The following is a 23,188-nucleotide window of genomic DNA, read 5'->3' on the forward strand; positions in this document are numbered from 1 at the left end:
GGCTTGAATTAAACAGCTACATTCTTTGTACCTCTCTGAGGAGGAGCAGCGGATGAGGATGAGAAGGCCAGAGCTTGACCCCTTGATTATGCCTAATTATCCTCTTTTTTTTAGCCATTTAGCTTAGGAGCTTTTCATTGCCAAACGCGTCCATAACTAAGATGTCAGTCTTCACTGAGTTCTGTTTTGTTATTTTTTTTTTGTCAAAGGTAAGTTTGAAGTCATCAGTGTGAGAGAAGAGATCTTGTTGCTAATGGTATAGAGTAGAAATAAGCAGTTTGACTGACTTGTTCGCTTCCTGCTATTAGCATTGCTACTTTTAGATAAACTATTCCTGAAATGATTAGTGTAGGATGATGGGCTTAGTCTTGTAGCTTCTCCTTTAAAGCACTCAGAGTTAGAGATCCCAGAAGGATCAGTTTTCTCACTTGTACTGAAAATGTCACTCTAACAGTTATCTGTCTGCGCCATCAAGTTTCGAGAAATCTTTTGAATTTACCGTATTCACACTTAGTCTCCATCATGGTACTAAAAATGACTACTGAGACTTGGAGACTGGGGGGGGGGACTGTGATAACCCATCTTCTTTCCCAATTGAACACTCACACTCACATACACGCTCAGCTGACACCAATCCTTAAAGGTTGAAAATACCCTAAATGCAAAATGCAGTGCTGAGAAGGGCAGGGTACCCAGATATAGAATTGGAGTGTTGTTCTTGCTGTGATAAAACATTTTTTTTGACCTTCTTATTTAACTGAACAACGCACTTATGTGGTTTTTAGCTGAATGGGCCAATAGCACACATGACTTAATTTTATATTTAAAAATAATCACTGGTGTTGAAATTTTGGAATACTTTATCCTCTCATCCTCTCCGAGAAAAGTGAAATGCACTGTCCTCCTTTTTAATTAAGAGGAAATAGTCTTTGAGAGATAACCATCTACCCAAAACGAATCTTCTGGTCAAAGGGTCACTCTCTCTTAGGGCCTCTAATTAGTCAAAATATACCAATATAGTATTATAAGAACCCAATCATCATTCAAACAAATCTTATTTCCTGTTTTGAGAAATGATGTTTCGATGGCTTAATGGAACTGTCACAAACCCAGATCTCTCCTACTTTCAAAAATCATCTGACAAAGTCTCCTGTGATGTAACTTAGAGAATGACCGAGGAGTGTGTGGGCTGAAGGAGAGTAATTAGGAGAACTGGGAGCTGATTACATCCAAAAGGAAAGAGTTAATTGATTGTTGTCAACTTGCAGTGAGGTCTGTAGGAATTTTCGACAAGGCTCTATTTTCGGTCCTGTCCAATTCAACAATATTATCAATTACCTGCAAGGAGCTAGGCTCTTGCTTACTAAATTTGCAAATGATATGAAGCTGGCATAGAAATAAAGATTAGCAATTCACTGGATGACAGACTCCAGTTTCAAAAAATGTCTGTTATTGAGGATGATGGGTTGACATTTATTAAGGAGAAAGGTAAAGTCCTGCATTTAATTAGAAAAAAAATACTGTGATGAATTGAACTGGGAGCAACTGCAAACAAAATAAAAATAATAAAAGTTTCCAGCTCCAGTCGACCATGAGCACATTGCAGCTACTGAGTCAACACAGTTTTTGTTGCCATTGAGAGAGAGGGAGAGGGAGGGAGAGGGAGAGAGGGAGAGAGGGAGAGAGAGAGAGAAAGAGAGAGAGAGAGAGAGAGAGAGAGAGAGAGAGAGAGAGAGAGAGAGAGAGAGAGAGGATGAATGTGTTCAGGCTGATAAAAGTAATATATCCTGTCTGTCCCTATCTTTAGTATTGTGTTTGATTTTGGAAAATAAATTTTAAAAAAGATATGGACAACTTGTGGTTTATCTGTCTAGTGGACAGAGGGGCCTTGCTAGTGACAAATTGGAGAATCATGTCATGAGAAAAATAAAGAAAAAGCCTGGGGATGATTTGTCTGTAAAACAAAAGGAATCCGGATTGAAATTTATTGAGCAATTACTGTGGGCATTATTTACTTAATTCTCAGAAAACCCTGATGAATTACTTATTGTCATTACTGATGTGGAAATAGAGAATATAAAGGTGGATCGTTTTGAGTATAGTTGGGGTCTTCTGGCTCCTTTTAACCACTAGTCACCTTCTTTCTCTGAAGAGTTGGTATGTGGCGAACTCGACATGGAGAATTGTTTGGGCACTAGAAGATGATGGCGCATCTATTTTTTGGTGCAGTGTGAGACTAGACAAACTCTAAATCAGCATCCCACATCAAGATTCTAACTTCCTGGAAGATGATTCGATGTGGCACAATTTTATTATGAATAGGAAACAAGAGTCCTAAAAGAAGAAGTAAATTAATTAGTAATAATTTCAAAGGCATTTACTTTCGATAAGGTGGCCTCACTCTGTGTCCTTCCAGGGAAGGAAGGGAGGCTGGAGACTGAGTTCAACCACAAGGCACCAATGATTCAATTAATGGCGCCTCTTTAATAAACCTCCAAGAAAAATCACTAGACTCTGAGGCTCCGTGAGCCCTCCCGGGTAGTAATGTTCTCTGTATTGTCACACACCATGTGCAGAAGGAATCACAGCCCTGAAAATACAGGAAAGTTTAGTTCTGGAACCTTTCCAGATTTTGCACCCTGCGGCTTCTTCCAATTTATATGATTTGGCTATAACAAAGCGATCACCATAATTATTGGGCTTTCCTGAGTTCTGTGAATTATTCCAGCAAGTTATCGAGTCTGAAAGAGTCTGTGAAGAAGCCCCAAACTTCCTCAGATTGGCAGTGATAACAGCACCAATGAAGACATGTTCTCCTTTGCTGGAAAAGAGCCTGTGCCTTATTCAACTTTTACACTGGCATCACGAGGTTGATTGGCCCTAGACTTCCCTGATCGCTCCCTCTTAATTCAAGACTGATGTGAATTACCAGCCACCAGATTTCCTTTGTTATTTCTACCAGGATAAAGGGAGCTTGAAAGATGTATTAAAAGTTTTTTTTCAGGAAGCTGATCCACTATTCTTCTCAGTCTTGCTGGCTTATCAAATAGACCTTTTCCCTTCCCTTGACCATTTATCCTCTATCCTTTGGGCCATTTTAGAACCGTGAGTAAATTAACTTAGTTTTAGCAACACTGGGAACCTCCAAACTTATGGCTAAAGTGAGGATAGTTTTGGGGGAGAATTTAGTCTATGAAATGTGGTCTGGCTCTGGGTAAGTTGCTCCAGAATGCACATGGAAAATGTAGATAGATACAAAAAAAAACAAACTGATTGTAACATCTGACTTTGCATTTCCTGTGGTCTATGTCAAGTGTGATTTGAGTCTAGAAAAATTGTAAGCAAATTTTTAGAAACATCCCCATAGACTAATGGGAAGGAATCTCTGAAGCCTGAAATGTTTTAGATACAGGTACAGGTGAGACTCTTCCAGGTTATTTTACACCGGCTTAACACCAGTGCGTTGTCTCTTGTCTAGGTGTAAAGGAGCTGATCACCAGAGATCAGTAACTTTCTGCAGTTTACACGGTTTGTTATGGCTGTTTGAGTTTGGGGTCTTTGAGAATTACAACAACATCTCACACAATTCTGTGTAGCATAGGACTGGGCACTACACACTTGTATTTACATTTCTCAGATAACTAGTAAAAAGACAGGGTTTGCTCTTGCCAACCATCAATCAAAATCGGTAGGTTTCTTCCTAAGAAATTTCCTGTAGCTACCATATTCATCATAAATAATTTTTCCCCTTCCCTGCCCTCCCCTCCCCCGCCTCGGGAATTTCAGAATTGTTGAGGAGAGCTTATTTTGCTCGGTGCGTCTTTCTAGTGCCCGAGATGGTGTCTGAAACAGAGAGAATACCTGATAAATATTTTCTAAAATGAAGACTTAGTGTTAAGAGTTTTTCAATCATAAAATGACTTCAGAGTTTGAAAGCAGATACATTAAATTTGTTTGTTGTAAGTGAACGCTTTTTTTTTTTTTTTTTTTGGTACCAGGGACTAAACTCAGGGGCTTTCTACCCCCAGCTCTTTCGATTCTTTATTTGGAAATAGCGTCTCACTAAGATGCTCAGTGTCTCACCGAGTGGACGAAACAGGCCTTGAACCTGCGACGTTCCTGTTTCAGGCTTCCAAATTTTGGGATTACAGCTGTGCACAACTGTGCCAGGCTTCAACACTTCCATTACGTTGTTTTAGGCCCACACGCATACGCATTTTTGAAAGTAGAAGCAAAGAAGCGTGCGATCTTTTTCATAAGTAAGCAAAAGTAAGTGAAAATAACATTTAAGCTACAGCGTCTTTTTAGAACAAATTAAAGCCAAATCTGTGAATTCAAAATATAGACAAAGGCATTTTTCTGTTAACACTAACCAGCATTGTAATCTTGGCAGAGTTTTTCATCCACAATGTAAGTCAAAATTAGTACTTAAAAAAACAAAGGCCAGGCATGGTGGCGCATCGTGGCTAGCCTCAGCTACTTAGTGAGGCTCTCGGCAACTTAGTGAGACCCTGTTTTAAAGTTAAAAAAAAAGAGGGTTGGAGGTGTAGCTCAGAGGAAGAATGCCCTTTAGTTCCATCTCCAGCAAGATGCACGTGCACACACACACACACACACACACACACACACACACACACTTTTATTTTGAAACAAGTTCTGGCTAAGTTGCTGAGACTGGTCTTGGACCGTAATCCTTCTATCTCCGCCTCCCTAGTACTGGGATTACAGGTGATGCGCCACCAAGCCCAGATAAGAGCAGTGCTTTAATATTTGCACGTGAGTTTTTAAAATTGATTGTTTCTCTGTCTAAAATCTCTACTGAAAAAATTTTTTCAAAGATTGTTTTTCTACTCATGCTTTCTCTTTGGTGGCACGAACAAGATTTGTGGTCAATCACAAGGAAGACAGATCATCCAGGTAGGCTTCCTCTTCTTCCGTGTAAACAGGTGCTAACATTTCTACAGGTTGCCTGAACCCTCCATGAGTCACCCTTGGATACAGCCTAATTAAAAGACCAAATATGATGACCAGTTTGTTCTAAAATACACTAAAGACAGCACACAGGGTCTCGTGGGAAGTGATTTTGTAATTACCTCCTCCTATCAAACGCAAAACAATTCCCAGAAATTAATGAATACGGCAAGAGTCTATTTCCTATCTTAATTCTATCTTAATTACAAAAGTGGATCAATTAAAAAAAAGACTACCCTGGCAAATCCCCTCCCTTAAGATTTGTCTCCCGGTTCCCTAGTTGTTAAATCAGTGTAGAGAAGCTTGCCGTGAACCCGTTTTTACCTTCTGAGATGAGATAAACCAACTCCATCAGTAGCGCCCCTGCGAAGCAACCAAATCCATTGAACAGGGTCAGCAGATTCATAGATGCTCCTCGGAGGGTGCTCGGGACCGATCTGTATGCTGTTACGGAGACTGAGAAAGAAAAGGTCAGAATTGAGAACATTCTCCCTGAAACACTTTCATAGACACAGTTCAAATTCATAGCGATCGTACATGAAAGACAATGAGCTAACACGATCAAAGCGCGGGGTGCGCTTCGCTAAGATACGGGATGATATAATTTACAGACGTCTTCAAGGAATAAAATATGGAGAAATATACCCTTCTACAGCCACGAGGAGAATTTAATTTCTTGGCACTTGAGTGTCTTAATTCCATCACCCAACTTCAGTCTAATATGAATATTTCTGGTAAATCAGGTGAGGTCTGATCTAGATAAGAGATGGTTGTCTATCAGTGAGGCCTGTGATTCTGTGCTCCGATGCCAATCATTAGGAAAACTTGAACTTACCATATACGATTTGCATAGGGCTTGAGCACATGGTTTCTGGTGTTTGACAAGATTGAACTAAAATCTCACGCCGACCATCAGTACCTCCGTGATTCTAGATAAGTTGATTACATTTTCCAAGCCTCAAGGCCTTCCTCTGTGAATCACTTCACTATTATTGCAGCGACACCAGCTACAAATGTATAAAGTGCTGGGCACAGTGCTGACTTAGAGGCACTGAATCAAGATTAACTATTTTAACAACCTTAATCTTACCAAATCAAAGAGCTCCTGCCTGTTCCAGGCACTGTGTAAAGCCCTTTATATGTGTTACCTCTTTGAAGGAGAGGGGACCCAGAGAGAAATGACAGCTTAAGCTTTGGGTTTCCAAAATGGCCATCTCCTCTTCTCAAATAGTTTTGGGGGCAATAGCAATGATGGTAGCAATGAGTTGAAAGAAAATCATGGGAAATTTTTTAAATTTTAACTAAAATCAGTTTTTTTTGAAATCAGAAAAAAGTATATATGATATCGTATACATCACTATAATATAACTCAACTAAAATATGCATGATAATCCTAGGGATATGAATTAAAATGTCTGATATTTATTATATGCTGATATCTGAGAATTACTTCAAAATAACACCCCGGGGCGGAAGGGATTTGTAAAATGACGGAAAGGATGAAACAAATTTGGAAATGAGTAGAAGATTGTTGATAGTGGGAGAAAGATACATAGAACTTATTTTACCAGTTTCTTTTTATTGTGTGTGTGTATATATATATATATATATATACACAATAAATATATATAGTGTATATATGTGTATATAAATATATATATTGTGTATATATATGTGTGTATATAAATATATATATTGTGTATATATATGTGTGTATATAAATATATATATTGTGTATATATATTGTGTATATATAATATATATTTGTATATATAGTAAAATTTTGTAAAAATATATTAAATAGAACTAATCGTCTTAGTTTTTAGGGATTGAATTATTGCATCACACATTTTTTCTTACTCTTGTGCTTTGAAAACTTTTCTACAATGAGGTCATAAACATTAAGGTTCATTTTATAAAGTAAAGATAAAGTAAATACATGTACTACAAACACTCAACCTTTTGTTTTCTTGTCTGCAAGAAGAAAGAAATCCTATCTCCCAACTCCCTTGCGGCTCAGAAATATCCCATTCCTGCTTTACTTGTATTTTGTCCCAGAAAAACTTTGTTTTTGCCCAGAACTTGTTTGTTGTGATACTAGAGATTGAACTCAGGGGCATTCTACCTGTGAGCTCCTCCCTCAGCCCTATTTTTTATTCTTTATTTTGAACCAGGGTCACACTGAGTTGTACAGGGCCTCACTAAGTAGCTGAGGCTGGCCACAAACCTGCAATCCTCCTGTCTCATCCACACAAGTACTGGGAACAAGTGTGTGCCACCACGCCCGGCTTGCCCAGAACTTTTAACATAAACTTTCAAGCTGGGTGTGGTGGCACATGCCTGTAATCCTAAAACTTGAGAGGTTGAGACAAAGAAGATCGCGGGTTTGAGGACAGCTTCAACAAGTGGTGAGATTCCCATCAACCTAGTGAAATCCTGCCTTCATGTAAGAAATAAAATCAGGCTGGAGGTGTAGCTCAGAGGTAGAAAGCCCCTGTATTCTATCTTTAGTACCATAAGACACACACGCACACGCATGCACGCACGCACGCACGCACACGTGCGCACACTATAAATAAATAAAATATGTCAGGCATGGTGGAAGTCGTTTGTAACCCCAGTACTTAGAAGGCTGAAACAAGAGGATCCAGGTTCACGGCCAGCCTCAGCTACTTAGTGAGGCCCTCTGGAACTCAGTGAGACCCTGGTTCAAAATAAAGAATAAAAAACATAAAGAACAACAACAACAAAAAATAAGGCTGAGGGTATAGCTCGGTGGTAGAATGCCCCTGGGTTCAATCCCCAGTCCCACAAAAAATATATAAATAAGTAGAATGAATTTCTAATATGGAAAGGTATTAATGTTCCCTTATTAAAATGACATCTCTGTTTTGCTTTCTGGGCCTCCTCCACATGCACTCTTTCCTAGATTGTAAACCCCGGTGGAGCAGAGAGGGGAAATACACGTGTTATACCAGGCGGTGCGAAACAGGCCTTCTGCGTCACAACTACCAGTTGCAGGCAGAGATAATAATGGTGATAAATAAAATACTGCGGCAAAATGCTCTTGCTCTTTTGTGGAGCGCAAATCAGCAGAGGAGCCCGAGCCCAAGGTGGAGTCCTTTTAGGAAAGTCCAGATAAAACAAAGAGAATCACAGGAAAGAGACTTTGGGAAGAATCGATTCACGGTGCTTGAAAGGACTTGGCGTCTGAACTTTCCTCTCCATAAATATGAGGAGGAGACAAACAGTAGGCAGAAAGACCGAGTGGGCCTATTTCTTTCTCTGGGAAAAAGCAGAATGTACAAGGCCATTATCACTCTGCTGGTTAATTATTAATCCCGGCTTTTCTCTTGCTAGAGCTTCGGGTGCGGCGGGTGTATAATTCATGAGTGCGCTTTGCCAGCGCACTGCCTGCTGGTTAATCTCTGTTTGGTGTCTTTTCAGTCATTCTTGAGAGTCTCCAGGTCCCTTTTATGAGTCTTCGCTTTTCAAATCTCCATTTCCAGGCATCTACTCGCAAATCTTTATCTTTTCCAACGTGAGTGATCAACTTGATTGTTCTGGAAAAGTTCTCGGAGCCCGGATAGCATAGCTGTGTTCAACAAGTCAGCGGTTGTTCTAAAACTCCCATTCTACAGTGGAAACGCAATAAGGAATATTCAAGTGCAGGCAGCAGCCATTCCTGCCAAGGAGAGCTGCTGAAGTGCTCCCGGGCAGTGGCTGGTGACTGTCTGCAGGATACCACAGCACAGCGTGCCTGTGCACGGGCTGCAAAATGTAGGGCCGTTACCACCTTCCCGAAGCACCTGCTACCAGGGACCCATTGCCGGAATTCTTTCCACTCCAGTTGTTCTTAAGCAGTAAAAAAGATGTTTATTGGGTTTGGTGGGAAGCTGTTTTGAACGCGCAGAGGAAAAAGAAGCACAATCTCCCAGAAAACAGAACTTTGTTCTATCTCGTCCCTTTCAAACCACGATGCCTGTCTTGCCCCCAAGGACCTTCAGCGTGGGAGCTGGCCTTGTCAGAATGGATTATTCATTACCTTCCTTTTGGGCTGTCACCTGTTGACCTAGGACAGTTGCCACCATTTCTCAAAGGTGGCAGCTCCTTTCTTTTCCCACATCCTCCAGTATTGCTCTGCATTAATTCTTGGCAATTTTTTTCCCCCTGCAGTACTGGGGATGAAACCCAGGGGCATTCTACCTCCGAGCTATACCCTCAGCTTTGAAGCAGGGTCTCACTGAGTTGCAAAGGGCCTCACTAAGTAGCTGAGGCTGTCTGCGAACCGTGATCCTCCTGTGTCAGCCTCCCAAATGCTGGGATTACAAGTGTACGCCCGGTTTAATTCTTGGCAATTTTAACATCCATATAGACTGGCCCTCTCAAACTCCCACCCTTTCGAGTCTTCCTTCCCCGTATCTCTTTCTTCTGCTTCCTTTATGCCCGCAATCCCAGACCGTGTCTTCTGTCCCAGCTCAGGAGCAGCCAGCTGTGGTCGGTAAATGTCCATCCCAACCACCTACTGCAATGGGTGAGGGGCGGCTTCTGACCCTGGCAGCTATCACATGGCCTGTTTCAAAGCTGGCGTGTTCCCTCCTTTGTCCTCTCCCTTTTCCTTCACCTCCTGTTAACACATAACTTGCACTCATCTGTTAACTGACCAAAGGGGGCTTGGCACCTGCGGATCTGAATAAGAACTTACTCAAGGAAGACTTAGACGTGAATCGTGTCTGTTCTAATAGACGTGAGAGCAAGACCCCAGACTGTGGATCTGAATGAGAACCAACTCAGAGAAGATGTTACAGCCGGACTGTTTCTTCTGATAAGAATGTAGCATGATCCAGAAGAGGTAACTCTTTTTTTTTTTTTTTTTTTGCAGTACTGGGGATGGCACCCAGGAGCATTCTACCTTCGAGCTATACCCCCAGCTCTATTTTTATTCTTTATTTTGAAACATGGTCTCACTGAGTTGTAAAGGGCCTCACTAAGTAGCTGAGGGCGTCAGCAAACTGGGATCCTCCCGTCTCAGCCTCCCGAATGCTGGGATTACCAGTGTACACCACTGTGACCAGCTTGAGCTAACTCTTAAAAGGAACTCTATTCCTTTGTTTGGAGATAATCCAGGGCTTGTTCTTGAATTCTTAAGTTCACTGATTTCTCCTTTTTGCTAGCAATTCAATACGCTTCTTTTTCCTTCTTCCCAATTATTTGATTGTGCAAATTGGGGCAGGCACTGGGATTCAATCACACTATTTTCACCAAGTTTTACTGGAACCCAACAATCCTCATTTATGATCCCGTGTTGATGCATGCTTTTGCACCAAAATAATGTAACGGAATTAAAACAGAACAAAAGAAAAGCTCCCTAATAGAATAACAGTTCCTAATAGTTTCCTAGTAGTAATTGGCTGGAAACCCTATTTTCTGTCTGATACTTGAGATTGCCACCCTCATGCCTTCAATGAGTACCTGCGACGGCTCCGTCACTTCACCGTCGTGCCTTCTCTGATTTCTACCTTTCCCGTCTATTCTCCAGAACTCAGCCCCAGCAACACCATCAGCTCTACCATACCAGCCACTTTCATCAGTGGCTTTATCTTTTGTTTTGTTGTGCGTTTACTGACATATGTAAAGCCCCCAGAGCAGCGTTAGGCACATGGTAGACACCCACACAGTCTGTTTTAAATAAACAAACATGGGTTATGGGACAGCTGGAGTAGACACTACAATTTAAAAATAAACATAATTTGAAACATTTTCTGCTTTTTCCTTCTTTTTCTTGCCGCTCATCTCCCATATACACATGGTTCAGGGAGGTACAAGGTGTCTGCTGGTATTGGTGGAGTGACCCACTATGGTCCCTCATTCAGAGCCATCAGCGGAGGGCATTGTCAATAATTTGAAAAAGCCGGGCGTGGTGGCGCAAGCTTGTAATCCCAGCTCTTGGGAGGCTGAGACAGGAGGATCGCACAGGTTCGAAGCCAGCCTCAGCTACTTAGTGAGGCTCTCAGCAACTTAGTGAGACCCTGTTTCCAAATAAATTATAAAAATAGGGGTGGGGGTGTAGCATGAAGGTAGAAAGACTCTGGGTTCCACCCCAGTACCACAAAAAAATAATTTGAAAAAGATATTCTTATTGTGCCTTATGGAAATACTCTTTGTTTATTTAATCACTGGAGATTGAACCCAGGAGCAATCTACCTTTGAGCAACACCCCTAACCCTATATTATTTTTAAAATTTGAAACAGAGTCTTGCTAAGTTGCCAAGGGTCTTGCTACGTTGCTGAGGCTGGCCTGGAACTTGTGATCTTCCTGTTCTCAGCCTCCCAAGTACTGGGTTTCACAAGTGTGTGGCTTCATGTCTGGCTTAATACAAACATTTATATTGATAACCTAGTCTGTATGCAGATTTTTCAGGAAGGAGGAGCACAGAGGAATATAAGAATAAAGGACAAAAATCCTGATTTCAGAATTGCTCCATACATTTCCTGGTGAGAGGCAGGCAGTACACAGACAAATGTAAATCACGTAATTTCAAAATGTGACAAGTGTTGGATAGGCATAAAGCGAATAGAACAACAGAATAAAAGCCGGCTGTGGTGGTGCCCACCTGTAATCTTTGGAGGGTGAGAAAGGAAGATGGGAGGTTAGAGCCAGCCTCTGCCACTTAACAAGACCCTCAGCAACTCAGTAAGACCCTGTTTCAAAATTAAAAAAAAAAGATTGAGGAGTACCATGATTTGTTCTTCTATAAAGGTTTTATAAAATTCACTTGGGAAGCCATCTGGTCCTGGGCTTTTCTTTGATGGCAGGCTCTATTGCTGTTTCAATCTCTTTGATTGCTATTGGTTGGTTTAAATTTTCTATATCTTCTTGACTCAGTTTAGGCAGGTTGTATTTTATCTAGAAAATTGTCAGTTTCTTCCAGACTTTCCATTTTGTTGGGGTATAGTTTTTCAAAGTAGTTTCTTATAATCCTCTGGATTTCTACACTGTCAGTAGTAATATCTCCTTTTTCATCTCTTATCTTCTTAATTTGGGTTGATTCTCTCCCTTTTTGCTTAGGTTGGCTAGTGGTTTATCTGTCTTATTTTTTTTTTTTGAGAAACCAGCTCTTGTTTTTATAGATTTTCTGTATTTTTTTTTTTTGTTCTCTACTTCATTAAATTTTGCTCTGACTTTAATAATTTTTTGTCTTCTACTGGCTTTGGAGTTAGATTGTTCCTGTTTTTTAAGGGCTTTGTGGTGTGTCATTAGGTTATTTATCTGGTGATTTTCTGTTCTTCTTAGGTGAGAAATCAGTGCTATTCCTCTTAATACTGCCTTCAAAGTGTCCCAGAGGTTTTGATATGTTGTATTTTTATTTTCGTTTGTTTCTAGAAATTTCTTGATTTCACGCCTTACTTCTTCTATGATCCATTCTTCATTCAGCAGTGTGGTATTCAGTCTCCACATGTTCATGTGGTTTTTCTGGGTCTTCTTATAATGCTCAACATCATTAGCAGAGAGATAAAAATCAAAATTACCATGAGATTTCACCTAACTCCAACTAGAATGGCAAACAGTCAAAACACAAACCGCAAATGATGGTGAGGGTGTAGAGAAGTGGGAACTCTAATACATTGTTTGTGAGATTGCAAATCAGTGCAAATACTTTGGAAAACAGTATGGAGGATCCTCAGAAGAATGAGAATGAACTTACCATTTGATCCAGCAATACCACTTCTGGGTATCTACCCAAAAGAAAGGAAACCAAACTACCAAACTAATGCATACAAATCTATGTTCATAGCTGCACAATTCACCATAACCAAACTATGGAAGCAGCCAAGATGTCCATCAACAGCTGAATGGATTACAAAACTATGGGATATGTACACAATGGAATTTTACTCAGCCATAAAGAAAAACAGAATTATTTCATTCATAGGAAAATGGATGGAACTGGAGGACATTATACCAAGTGAGATTAGTCAGTCACATAAGATAAGAAATCTGATGCTCTCCTTAATATGCAGAAGCTAGGGAGAAAATAGGTCATAGGAGAAACTCCAGAAGAAGAAGGAAATTCTATAGCTGAGCAAATAAGGCGACCTAACTGAGGGGATGGGAGGAGGAAGAGGGAAACTCTAAAGCACATGATGTACATTCACAAACATCTCAAAGCCAATCACTAAGCCAAACACGAGAAGGAGTGAGGGGGAGAGGATGGAGCAGGAATTGGGGAAGGGCTAAATGAGTGATGTGTGCATGTATGCCTCTACCATCCTGTATCTCATTAAGATGTATGACTACAATACACCAATTAAAAAAATCTAAAAAATAAAAAGGGCTGAGGGTGTAGCTCAGAGGTAGAATATCTTTGGGTCTAGTTCCTATCATGAACAAACAAATAAATAAATAGATAAATAAATAAATAAATAGTCATTTTTAGCAAAGAATTCATGGGGCGGAATGTAAGAAAGTAGCTTGTAGAGATTAAATCATGTGGAGTCTTATTCATCATGGTAGGGAATTTATCTCTAAAATCCCACTGTGAGTTGCAAGCAGGGGGATGAATAGAATGTGTTTGGGAAATGCCACTGTAGTGGTTTGGAAAAGAAAGAACGGGGCGGGGGGGGGGGCAAGAGAGGAAGCGGGGGAGGGGGGCAGGTTAGAAGGTTCTGGTAGAAACAGGGCTGGAGACCATGGTGCTGGAGACCAGGAGGATAAAAGGAGAGGTGAGACATATTTGAAAAATTTGGAAATCATTTTGAAGGAATAATCGTGGAGGGCTAGACACAAAGGAGATGATCGCTACTGCAATGCATGCTTTCTCTGGGGGTTATGTGCTCGTCATGCTGGTGCATCTCTGTAAACTCAGGTTGAGAAAATGCAGGAGTGGGAATGTGGAGGGTATAAAAATATTCTTGGTAAAGTGAAACTGGGGCTCAAGTTATACTAAGTGCTCTGAATCCATGCAAGTAAAAGGAGAAGGGAACCTAAGTTGTGCATGTGTGCACACCTCTGCCTTACAGGAAGTTACTGAACTACTGTGGTACATTTTAAGGCGGCTAGTTTAATTAATGTAAGCAAGCTAGCTAATCCAGAAGCTCTTGATGTTTAATAAACTTATTTTAAACCTGTCTTCTGAAATACTAGTGATCACATTTAATCTAGTGTAATTTAATTTAAAGCCATTGAGCTATCAGGAAAATTGGGTCAAATTTTCATTTCATTTGCATGTTTATACACTCTCAACGTAGGTGAAGTGTCAGTTTTGGAGGGAGCATGCTTATGAGTTTATTTGTGAGTGAGAGAGAGGGAGTTGGGAGGAGGAGGGGAAGAGAAAGTTTAAGAGCTTTCATCTAAGTGTGTTGGAGTTGTATTTTAGGTTTTAGCAGACCTTTTTTTTCTTACTATCCTATATCTGACCAAATGATTATTACCTTGAATCAGGTAAAAAAAATTATATATATATATATATATATATATATATATATATATATATATATATCATCTATATCCAGACAGGATTAATAATTTTTATTTATATGGTAGAAGAATGAAGATAAATGAAAAATGAAACGTGTGTATATGTGTGTGTGTGTGTGTGTGTGTGTGTGTGTGTGTGTGTGTGTGTGTTGCTAGCAATTGGACTTAGAGGCATTCTACCTCTGAGCTACACCTCAAGCCAATTTTATTTTACTTTATTTTGAGATAGGGTCTTGCTAAGTTGCTGAGCGTCTTGCTAAATTGCTGAACCTGATCTCAGGACCGTGATCCTCCTTTCTCATGGTCCCAAGTACTGGGATTATAGGTATATACCACCATGTTCAGCGCAAGATGGAAAAAACCCCCACACTTTTAAAAAAAAGAGGATGTTAAGTGGGCTGCTTGAAGCACCTAGGGCAACCTCCAGCGTGAAGACATCACCCTCAGGCCGGGCTGGTGGTGGATGCTTGTAATCCCGGTACTTGGGAGGCTGAGACAGGAGGATCCCATGAGTTTTAAGACAGTCGTAGCTACTTATTGAGGCCCTCAGCACCTTAGTGAGAGCCTGTTTCCAAATAATAATATAAAATAGGTCTGGAAGTGTAGCCCGGAGGTAGAAGGCCCCTGGGTTCCATCCCCAGCACCGCAAAAAGAAAAAAACAGACATCACCCACCACTGTTTTAGTTGTGTGAAGACTCCGTGGCTTCTAACATTAGTTGATAATATGGGGTTACTCACGGGCTGGGTTTACCAGCGTTTCAGCTACTCCGAGTAAAACATACTGAAAAACCAGGTGGACACAGGACATGGAGGACACGGTGAAAACTTTGCCAGCCAGAGGCTGCTCCGTGGGTGGGAAGTGCTTCCTGTGTATTTCAGACGAGCCTGCCACCATCACAGACAGCGCCGCGGCCAGATGTCCAGCAACTGAAGGAAGAGAAGATGGGAGATAGAAGATTAAAGGACGCCTGGCGTGTCGCTGGCTGCACATTTCCTCCGCCTGGACACTAGGGGTGTTTTCTCAGCACTTACTTGCCCCAGGGATGTTCAGGCATCAGCTGCTGGTGTTGTGGGCCACGAAGGCTTAAGCTCAGAAGGGGCTGAATTGACTTGGGGCTGCTTGACTTGGTGTTTGCATGACCTTGGCCAATTACTGAAGGTCATTATCAGTTTTCAGCTGTAAAATGGACCATTTATGGGGTGGTTGTGAGATAGATTTACTTATTGATTGATTGATTCCTTTTCTGGCACTGAGGATTGGATCCAAGGGCTTTCTACCTCTGAGCTATACCCCCAGCTTGCTTCCTTCCTTCTTTCCTTCTTTCCTTCCTTCCTTATTTAATTTTACTTTTGAAACTAGGTCTTTCTAAATTGCTGAGGTCCTTGCTCAGTTGCTGAGGCTGGCCAGGAATGTGTGGTCCTCCTGTCTCAGCCTCCCAACTACTAGGATTACAGATGTGTGCCACCACACCTGGCTGGTTGTGAGATATTGCTTTAGGGCTTCTGGTATTGTTCTGGTATTGTCATAAGGTTCCTGATCACACTTTGTGGCAACTATTATTTGAAAATAAGGCACTGGTTTTGAACTTTTATTCTCAGATAAAATATATCACAGTAGGTAATGTTAAAATAGATTTATACAAAGAAAAATGACTTGGAGAATTTTAAGATAAAATGGTCTCTACATATGGTTTTCTTATTTAAAAATGCTTTTGATTTGGGTGTGGTAGTGCATGCTTGTAATCCCAGTACTTGGGAGGCTGAGACAAGAGGGTTGCAGGTTTATGGCCAGCCTCAGCAACTTACCGAGGCCCTGTTTCAAAATAAAAAAATAAAATAGGGCTGGGGGTATAGCTCAGAGGTAGAATACCCCTGAATTAAACTCAGCACGCGCGCGCGCGCGCGCGCACACACACACACACACACACACACACACACACACACATATACAAGCTTTCAAAAGAACTAGAAGGCATAACTAGTATCCAGCTGGCTTCATTTTTCTGATCTTTGCCAAAAACATAAAGTAGATATTTCAAAACGAAGAACTGAAAACATTTTTTGGGGAGAAATTCTTCCAAAGAGGAGAATCCATGAAGTACTGGTTGCAAAGATATCAAATTATTCCAATGATGGTCAAGCTTTTGTCTTCCCTTTTCTTTGAAGAATTACCTAGGACATTTGGGTTTGCAAATGAGGAGGGATTTTGTTACCGACTTTGTATTTACTGTGAACATTCAATTTCTCAATTTATCATTCATATTACTGGCCTTAATCCTATCATTGGAGCAGAGGCAAACTCTGGCTTGATGGAATTGACTTCAAATTTAGAGATAGTCACATTTTGCTAACTTGCATAAAATTTTAGATAAGGCAAAGCTTTCAATTCAGAAAAATCAATCTAATGTTTAAATAGTTTCATGTTTGTTTTGGTTGATAGAGAAACTGGTAGGTAAATTTTTTTGATTCTATCTCAGCATTTAAATGTTCTATGAAGACTGTTCTTTACTGGGTCCCCAAGAAATGGAAAGTACTTAAAAAAAGAGGAAATTTGAACAACCATTCAAAACATTGAAGGCTTTTCAAAATATTTGTTACTATTTTAAATTAAGTTATATAAAGACCCATTATAAGTTATATAAAGGGAAGTAGAAATTTTTCTGTAAACAGCTCCTAAAAATTATGAGTTTCGTGTGTTGTCTACATCTAAGAAAAATTCATCACAAAATTGCACTTATCGAGATTACTCAGCATGTTATAAATTTATCAGGGATAGGACTAATATATAAATTCAATTTAGTATTTGCTCCTGCTTCATGCAAGGTAATATATGAACACAATGGAGGGCATGAGATGGAGGTCTGTTCTCAGTATTATAGACTCACAATCTCTGGAAGAAGACGAAAAGAAAAGGAGCCTGTTCCTAGTTGGAGAAGTGAGAGACATCATTTTGCTTTAGAGAAAGAAGGGTTGAGCGTGAATGGTGGAGACCGTGTGGATGGCACCAGCAAAGGCAGAGAGCAGAAAGAGCATCACATCTTCAAAATGGGGGATGCTCATAAACCGGGTATGGTGGCGCACGCTTGTAATCCCAGCATTTGGGAGGCTGAGACTGGAGGATTGCAATTCATGGACAGCCTCAGGTTCTTAGTGAGGCCCTTTGCAACTCAGTGAGACCCTGTTTCAAAATAAAGAGTAAAAAATAGGGCTGGGGGTGTAGCGTGGAGGGAGGATGCCCCTGGGTTCCATCCCCAGTACCACACACACACCAAAAAAATGGGGATGTTCCAATGGAGAGAAGGTAGGCTGAGGTCAGAGCATCAGAGACACTGAGGACATTCTTTAAAAGGGCTCTGAAGACAATAGAATCATTGGATATTTTAGGCACAAGTGGAATGATTAGCATTGCCATTTAGGGTGCTGCTGCCCAAGGTCACGTGCTTGTGCAAAAAATGGAAATGGCTCTAGAAGAAGGCCACTGGAGGTGGGAGGAGAAAGTGCTGAGAATAGTCTGGGAAGGTTTCCTGGGGGCTTGTATCCCAGTGGAGACTTCTGCCACAGGGACATGTGAGGGAGATATAAAACAGAAGATGGAATGCTGCCCACTTTTGGTTTTTTGATCATTGCAAATGCTATGTAATAAGGCTTACATTTTATCCAAGAACACTTATATAGGATTTTTAGTAAAAGTTTAGACCAAGGCCTGCACTTTTTGGTTTCTGCAAATGAAATAAATATTTTGGACTTTGTGTGCCAAAAGACAACAAAATTGAGGAATGCAGGTGTTCATGCAGCAGGAGAAAATACATTTCTACATATTTGTTCATGGGTTCTTTTCAGACTAATATTTTCTTCGAGCGGGCAGTGCAGTCTTACTTAATTGGGGTTCAGTGTTTCCTATTATCAAGTAAATTGGATATATTTGTTGGAAAAAGTTGTTCCTGGCCTACAGGTCATACAAAAGCAGATGGTGAACCAGCTTTGGTCAGTGAACTGCTGTGATCGACTAACTTCTGGCTTCGTCATCATCAAATTTTATTGATTATTCCTGCATTTAACTCCGGCCTGGTAATACATGGTGGCTTTTCACCCGGGCCCCTGCTGTCTGTACCCACACATGAAACACTAGTGATTTGTTCTTTGGTCTCTTCCTCTGCCCTTGATACTCTGTGTTGTGACTGCCCAGCCCTGTGGGAGTCACCAGGATCTTCCTAGACGTGTGTGATCTCAGTTTCCCTCTCCCCATGAAGGCCACCAGAACCTGTATTTAAACTAGATCCCTAGATGATGCCTGCACCCACTCAGCTTTGAGAAGCACTGCCGTAGCATCAAGAGCTATCGGGCTCCACCTAGCAAAACCCAATGAAAGATGGTTCTCCAGACAATGTCAAGCAAAGCATGCATTTTGACTCATTAGTTTAGCCGTATGTGCTGCTAAAATAATAATAAAAAAAACAGTGAGGAATTTATAAAGAACAGAATTTTTTTCTCATAATTTTTCAGGATGCATAGTTCAGGTCATGACTCCGGTGGGCTCAGTTTGGTGAGGGCTATAGCTTGTTTCCAAGATGGTGCCACGGATTCTACATCCTCCAGATAGGAGGACCACTCTCTCCTCAAGCAGCAGAAGATGAAGGGTAATAGGAACAAACTCCCTCCATCAAGCCCTTTCATAAGGGCACCTAATCCAATTTATGACTCATCACTCCCCTAGGACCACACTTCCCAATATCTCGGTACTTGGGATTAAGTTTCAACAGAAATTTTGGAAGGAACATAAAGATTCAAATGGTAGCACTCCCTTACTCAGATATTTTAGGGCAAAGCACAGTGTACCTGAAGGACCTGGGTAACTATGCTTGCTTTTCATTTGCTATTGCGGTCTGGTGCAAGTGAAAAATGACTCTTTTAAAATTCAAGGCAAAGTTTGATTCGGACCTAAATTTAATGCACTCCATTTTTAATTCTCAACTTTTATGTGACCACAATACATCGAAAGCAGAGAGCAGTTTATCAGAAATGCACACATTTTAAACCGCTTACAAATCTGTATTTACAAGATAAAACACAATGTTTCCAAAGGAGATATTATATTCAGATAAATAATGTATGTTTTAATATTTTCCATGTGGTTGTAGACACGTCTGTAAGAGTCTTAAATCTCTCCTGGCTTATTACCCTACCATGCAATAATTTTCCAAATTGGACCACAATGAAATAAAAGAAAGTCAGAATTCATTCCAACATTAAGTGTGCGCTTGCCATTTTATACTGAGGTAAAATCTAATACTGAAAAAATTGATATATTAAGACTTTAGGTATTGGCTAAATTTATTCACTAAGAAAACTCTGAGGTTTCTGTGGGTAGTCTGATGTATGAGTCAATGATAGACAAGCTCGCAAAATTCTATTAAGTCATTGAGAAATTCCCCTTGGATCTGATCTTGGCCAATTTTCAGGAGAGGAAATTTGCTTGTGTGAGAACAGGCTGGTGTCCACCAGTCACTCTAGGGTTTTCTTGTATGTCATACGTTTTTGCTGCCCTTGGGGAAGATATTTTACTCACTATTGGAATGGCCTATCTTTCTGATTTTGATTGCTTTTCCTATTAGTGGTGGATTCCTGTATTTGATCTGAACTAGATACTTCTCGTTGTTATTTTCTTTTCTAGACCATTGGAACTTATTTCAGAAAATTTTGCTTCACTTTGTGTTTTAGTTTCTGAAAATAGAACAGGTAACTCATTTATGTAGAGATTAGATACACAAAACCGTCTTTATCAGGCATCAAGTTTTACCACGAATAATTATTAGATCACTACTTGACTTCAAAGTTAATTCCAATTTGATGTTAAGAGCCAAGAACATCAATATGTTTTTATTAAATAAGAAACAATTTGAGTCCAGTAACTCTGGGAAAGGCTAGATATCTATAAGTTATTTCTTTTGCTGTTCTAATAGTTTCTTCTAAAAAGTATTTCCCAATGGGTATAAACCGTGATGTTTCTTCAGAAATTTTATCCGTTTGAAAACTATATAGTGACAGGTAATTTTGCCTGAGATAATTCTACTTTCAATGAAAGCGGCTTTACTCCTGACTCAGTGTTTAGTTTACCGATCACTTTGGTTCCAACCCCAAATGGAACTTCACGTGACAGCCAATTACTGAACAGAAGGTATTGGTTATGTCCAAATGGACTAACACCTTAGATAACCTGAATCATAAATGCTTTTTAGCTAAAATAGGACATTTCAGGTTATTCCAAAGAAGGTGTTGAGATAGTTGAATATATTTCACCTGCATTTCAATTTAATGATATTTAAAAGCCAACATAATTGCTACCTACTGTGGTGTACACTTCTGCTTTGTATAAGACTTAATAACAATCTTAATTAGATTAATACTTGTGTGTGTCGGCACTAACTGCCGCATGCCACATGCCTCAGAGTTTTAATTAACACTGAGAAAAGGAAATGCTCATGATGTAAACATTTTTGAACTGAAAAAGGCTAAAATGAATTATGATCAACTATAGCAGAGAATAAGTCACAATGAGATCACTAAATCTAGAGATGATTCTATGTAGACAGGTATGGTGGTACATGCCTGTAATCCCTGTACTTGGAAAGCTAAAACAGGAGGATCACAGGTTGGAAGTCAACCTCAACAACTTGGTGAGACCTTGTTGAAAAAATAAAATATAAAATAGGGCTAGGAGTACAGTTCAGAGATAGAATGCACTTGGGTTTAATTCCTACTAATGTACACACACACACACACACACACACACACACACATTCTTTTTTTCAAATCAATCCATTTCATCTTTTTTTTCCTTTTTTTTCTTAAATTATATTTGAACACAGAACACATAGTATAATAAATACTCTTATAAGATGTGACTCCAAAGCCAGGCGTGGTGGTGCACGCTTGTAATCCCCCGCGCTTGGGAGGCTGAGACAGGAGGGTCGCACAGGTTCAAAGCCAGCCTCAGCTACTTAGTGAGGCTCTCAGAAACTTAGTGAGACCCTGTTTCCAAATAAAATATAAAATGGGTCTGGGAGTATAGCCCGGAGGTAGAAAGCCTCTGGGTTCCACCCCCAGTACCACCAAAAAAAAAAAAAAAAAAAAAAAAATGTGACTCCAGAACTGAAATGCAACAACAAACCTAACAAGCCAGAGAACAGAAAGGGACTTCTCTCTCTCTCCCTCTCTCTTTGTCTCTCTCCACACACACTAATTCTGTACAAGTGTGTTATTAAGAAAATATAGTCTGGACAAAAGACTTTTTCACAGTCCTGTAAGTTTTAGAGATTTTATAAAATAGTTGCTTCCATGACACACGTCTTGATTCATTAGGTGAAGACCTCAGGAATGTCATGCCCTGAATCAGAGACCTCTCATCCATTGCATTATTTATGAGCTAGGTAAAGACATCAAGTTTTTCATTTTAGGTTGTGAAGTTTCTAGTTTGACCAAGAGGGGAGACTTCCTCCCCTCTCAGGCCCGGTCTGGGCTGTGATCATCCGTGAAGATGAGCACCATTGGCCTGTCTTGACCTCCTGCCTCTCTTCTCTGTGATAGGCAGACCTGAGAGGGGAGCGGAATGAACTGTTAGGAGCAACCACCCATTGTGGTGGCAAAAGGAGGATGTCACCTACTTGGTGGTGCTGATGGCAAATAGCACCAAAGATTTCAAGTTAACGATGGTAACTTCTCTACTGTACCAGAGACGTAGAGCTAGTGAGTGGAATGAGAGTAACAATGCCAGTGGTTATAATAATTGTGATGATGTGACAGCACTAGAATTGACAACCTGAGTCCACATGTCACTATCCTCATGGCTCTTAGTGTATATTAAGTGTTGGCTTATCCTCAAGTTAACTATAATATTATCAAGTTAAATGTAACATCATCAAATTAAATGTAATATCAAGTTAAATGTGATATCATCAAATTAAAAGTAATATGAAGGTATCTCGGTTCAAACTAGAAACTCATAGATATATGTCCATCATAATTTGTATATTTATATACATCTCCCACATGTTCGGGGCCTTGAGTTCAAAGGGAAAGGAAATTTTAACATTAGATTAATTCGATGATATAAATTAGTATAAAAAATTTCCTAGGTTTGTACTTTCATGTCTTGATGAGACTTGTAAATCTTCTATATCATAATCAGAATATGGACCTGGGCATGGTCATGTATGCTTGTAATCCCAGCATTTGGGAGGCTGAGACAGGAGGATCACGGTTCACAGCTGGCCTCAGCTACTTAGTGAGGCCCTTTGCAACTCAGTGAGACCCTGTTTCAAAATAAAGAAAAAAAATTGGGTTGGGGGTGTAGCTTAGAGGTAGAATGCCCCTGGGTCCCATCCCAAGTACTGCAAAAATAAATAAATAAATAAATAAATAAATAAATAAAAGAATATGGAAAACTTAAAGCAAATATCTAGTTTAGAAGATGTAGATTATTCCATTTTTATGCTCCCATCACAAAATATGAAGCAGATAAATGAATACATATCAAATGATAAATGAGAGGAGTCTGGCTTAGGAACAACTGAACTTAGTGTTCTATGCCCAGGTGAACACACCTTATTTCATTTGCTGTGAGTCTAATTACCTTGTTCCTATGCAATAGTCTCCTTACCAATTTTAAAGGAAAATATTTAGTTCATCAACAGCATGGAACAATTTGCTAGATAACTCTGCCTAATGTTACTGAGAAAGAA

General features: G+C 40.1%; 1 protein-coding gene across 1 annotated transcript in view; it reads right to left on the minus strand.

Annotated features, from left to right (window-relative positions):
- The window catches only part of SLC15A5 (solute carrier family 15 member 5), a gene marked incomplete at both ends in the record, with an annotated part of 78,557 nt that overhangs the window by 16,061 nt on the left and 39,308 nt on the right, over positions 1-23,188 (minus strand). The window contains 2 exons of the mRNA XM_080705281.1: positions 5,296-5,427; positions 15,189-15,377. Of these exons, the coding sequence (XP_080561407.1) occupies positions 5,296-5,427; positions 15,189-15,377 (321 nt within the window). The remainder of the gene's footprint in view (positions 1-5,295; positions 5,428-15,188; positions 15,378-23,188) is intronic.

Source organism: Muscardinus avellanarius (assembly GCF_963383645.1).
Source record: "Muscardinus avellanarius genome assembly, chromosome: 11".
Lineage (NCBI taxonomy): Eukaryota > Metazoa > Chordata > Mammalia > Rodentia > Gliridae > Muscardinus > Muscardinus avellanarius.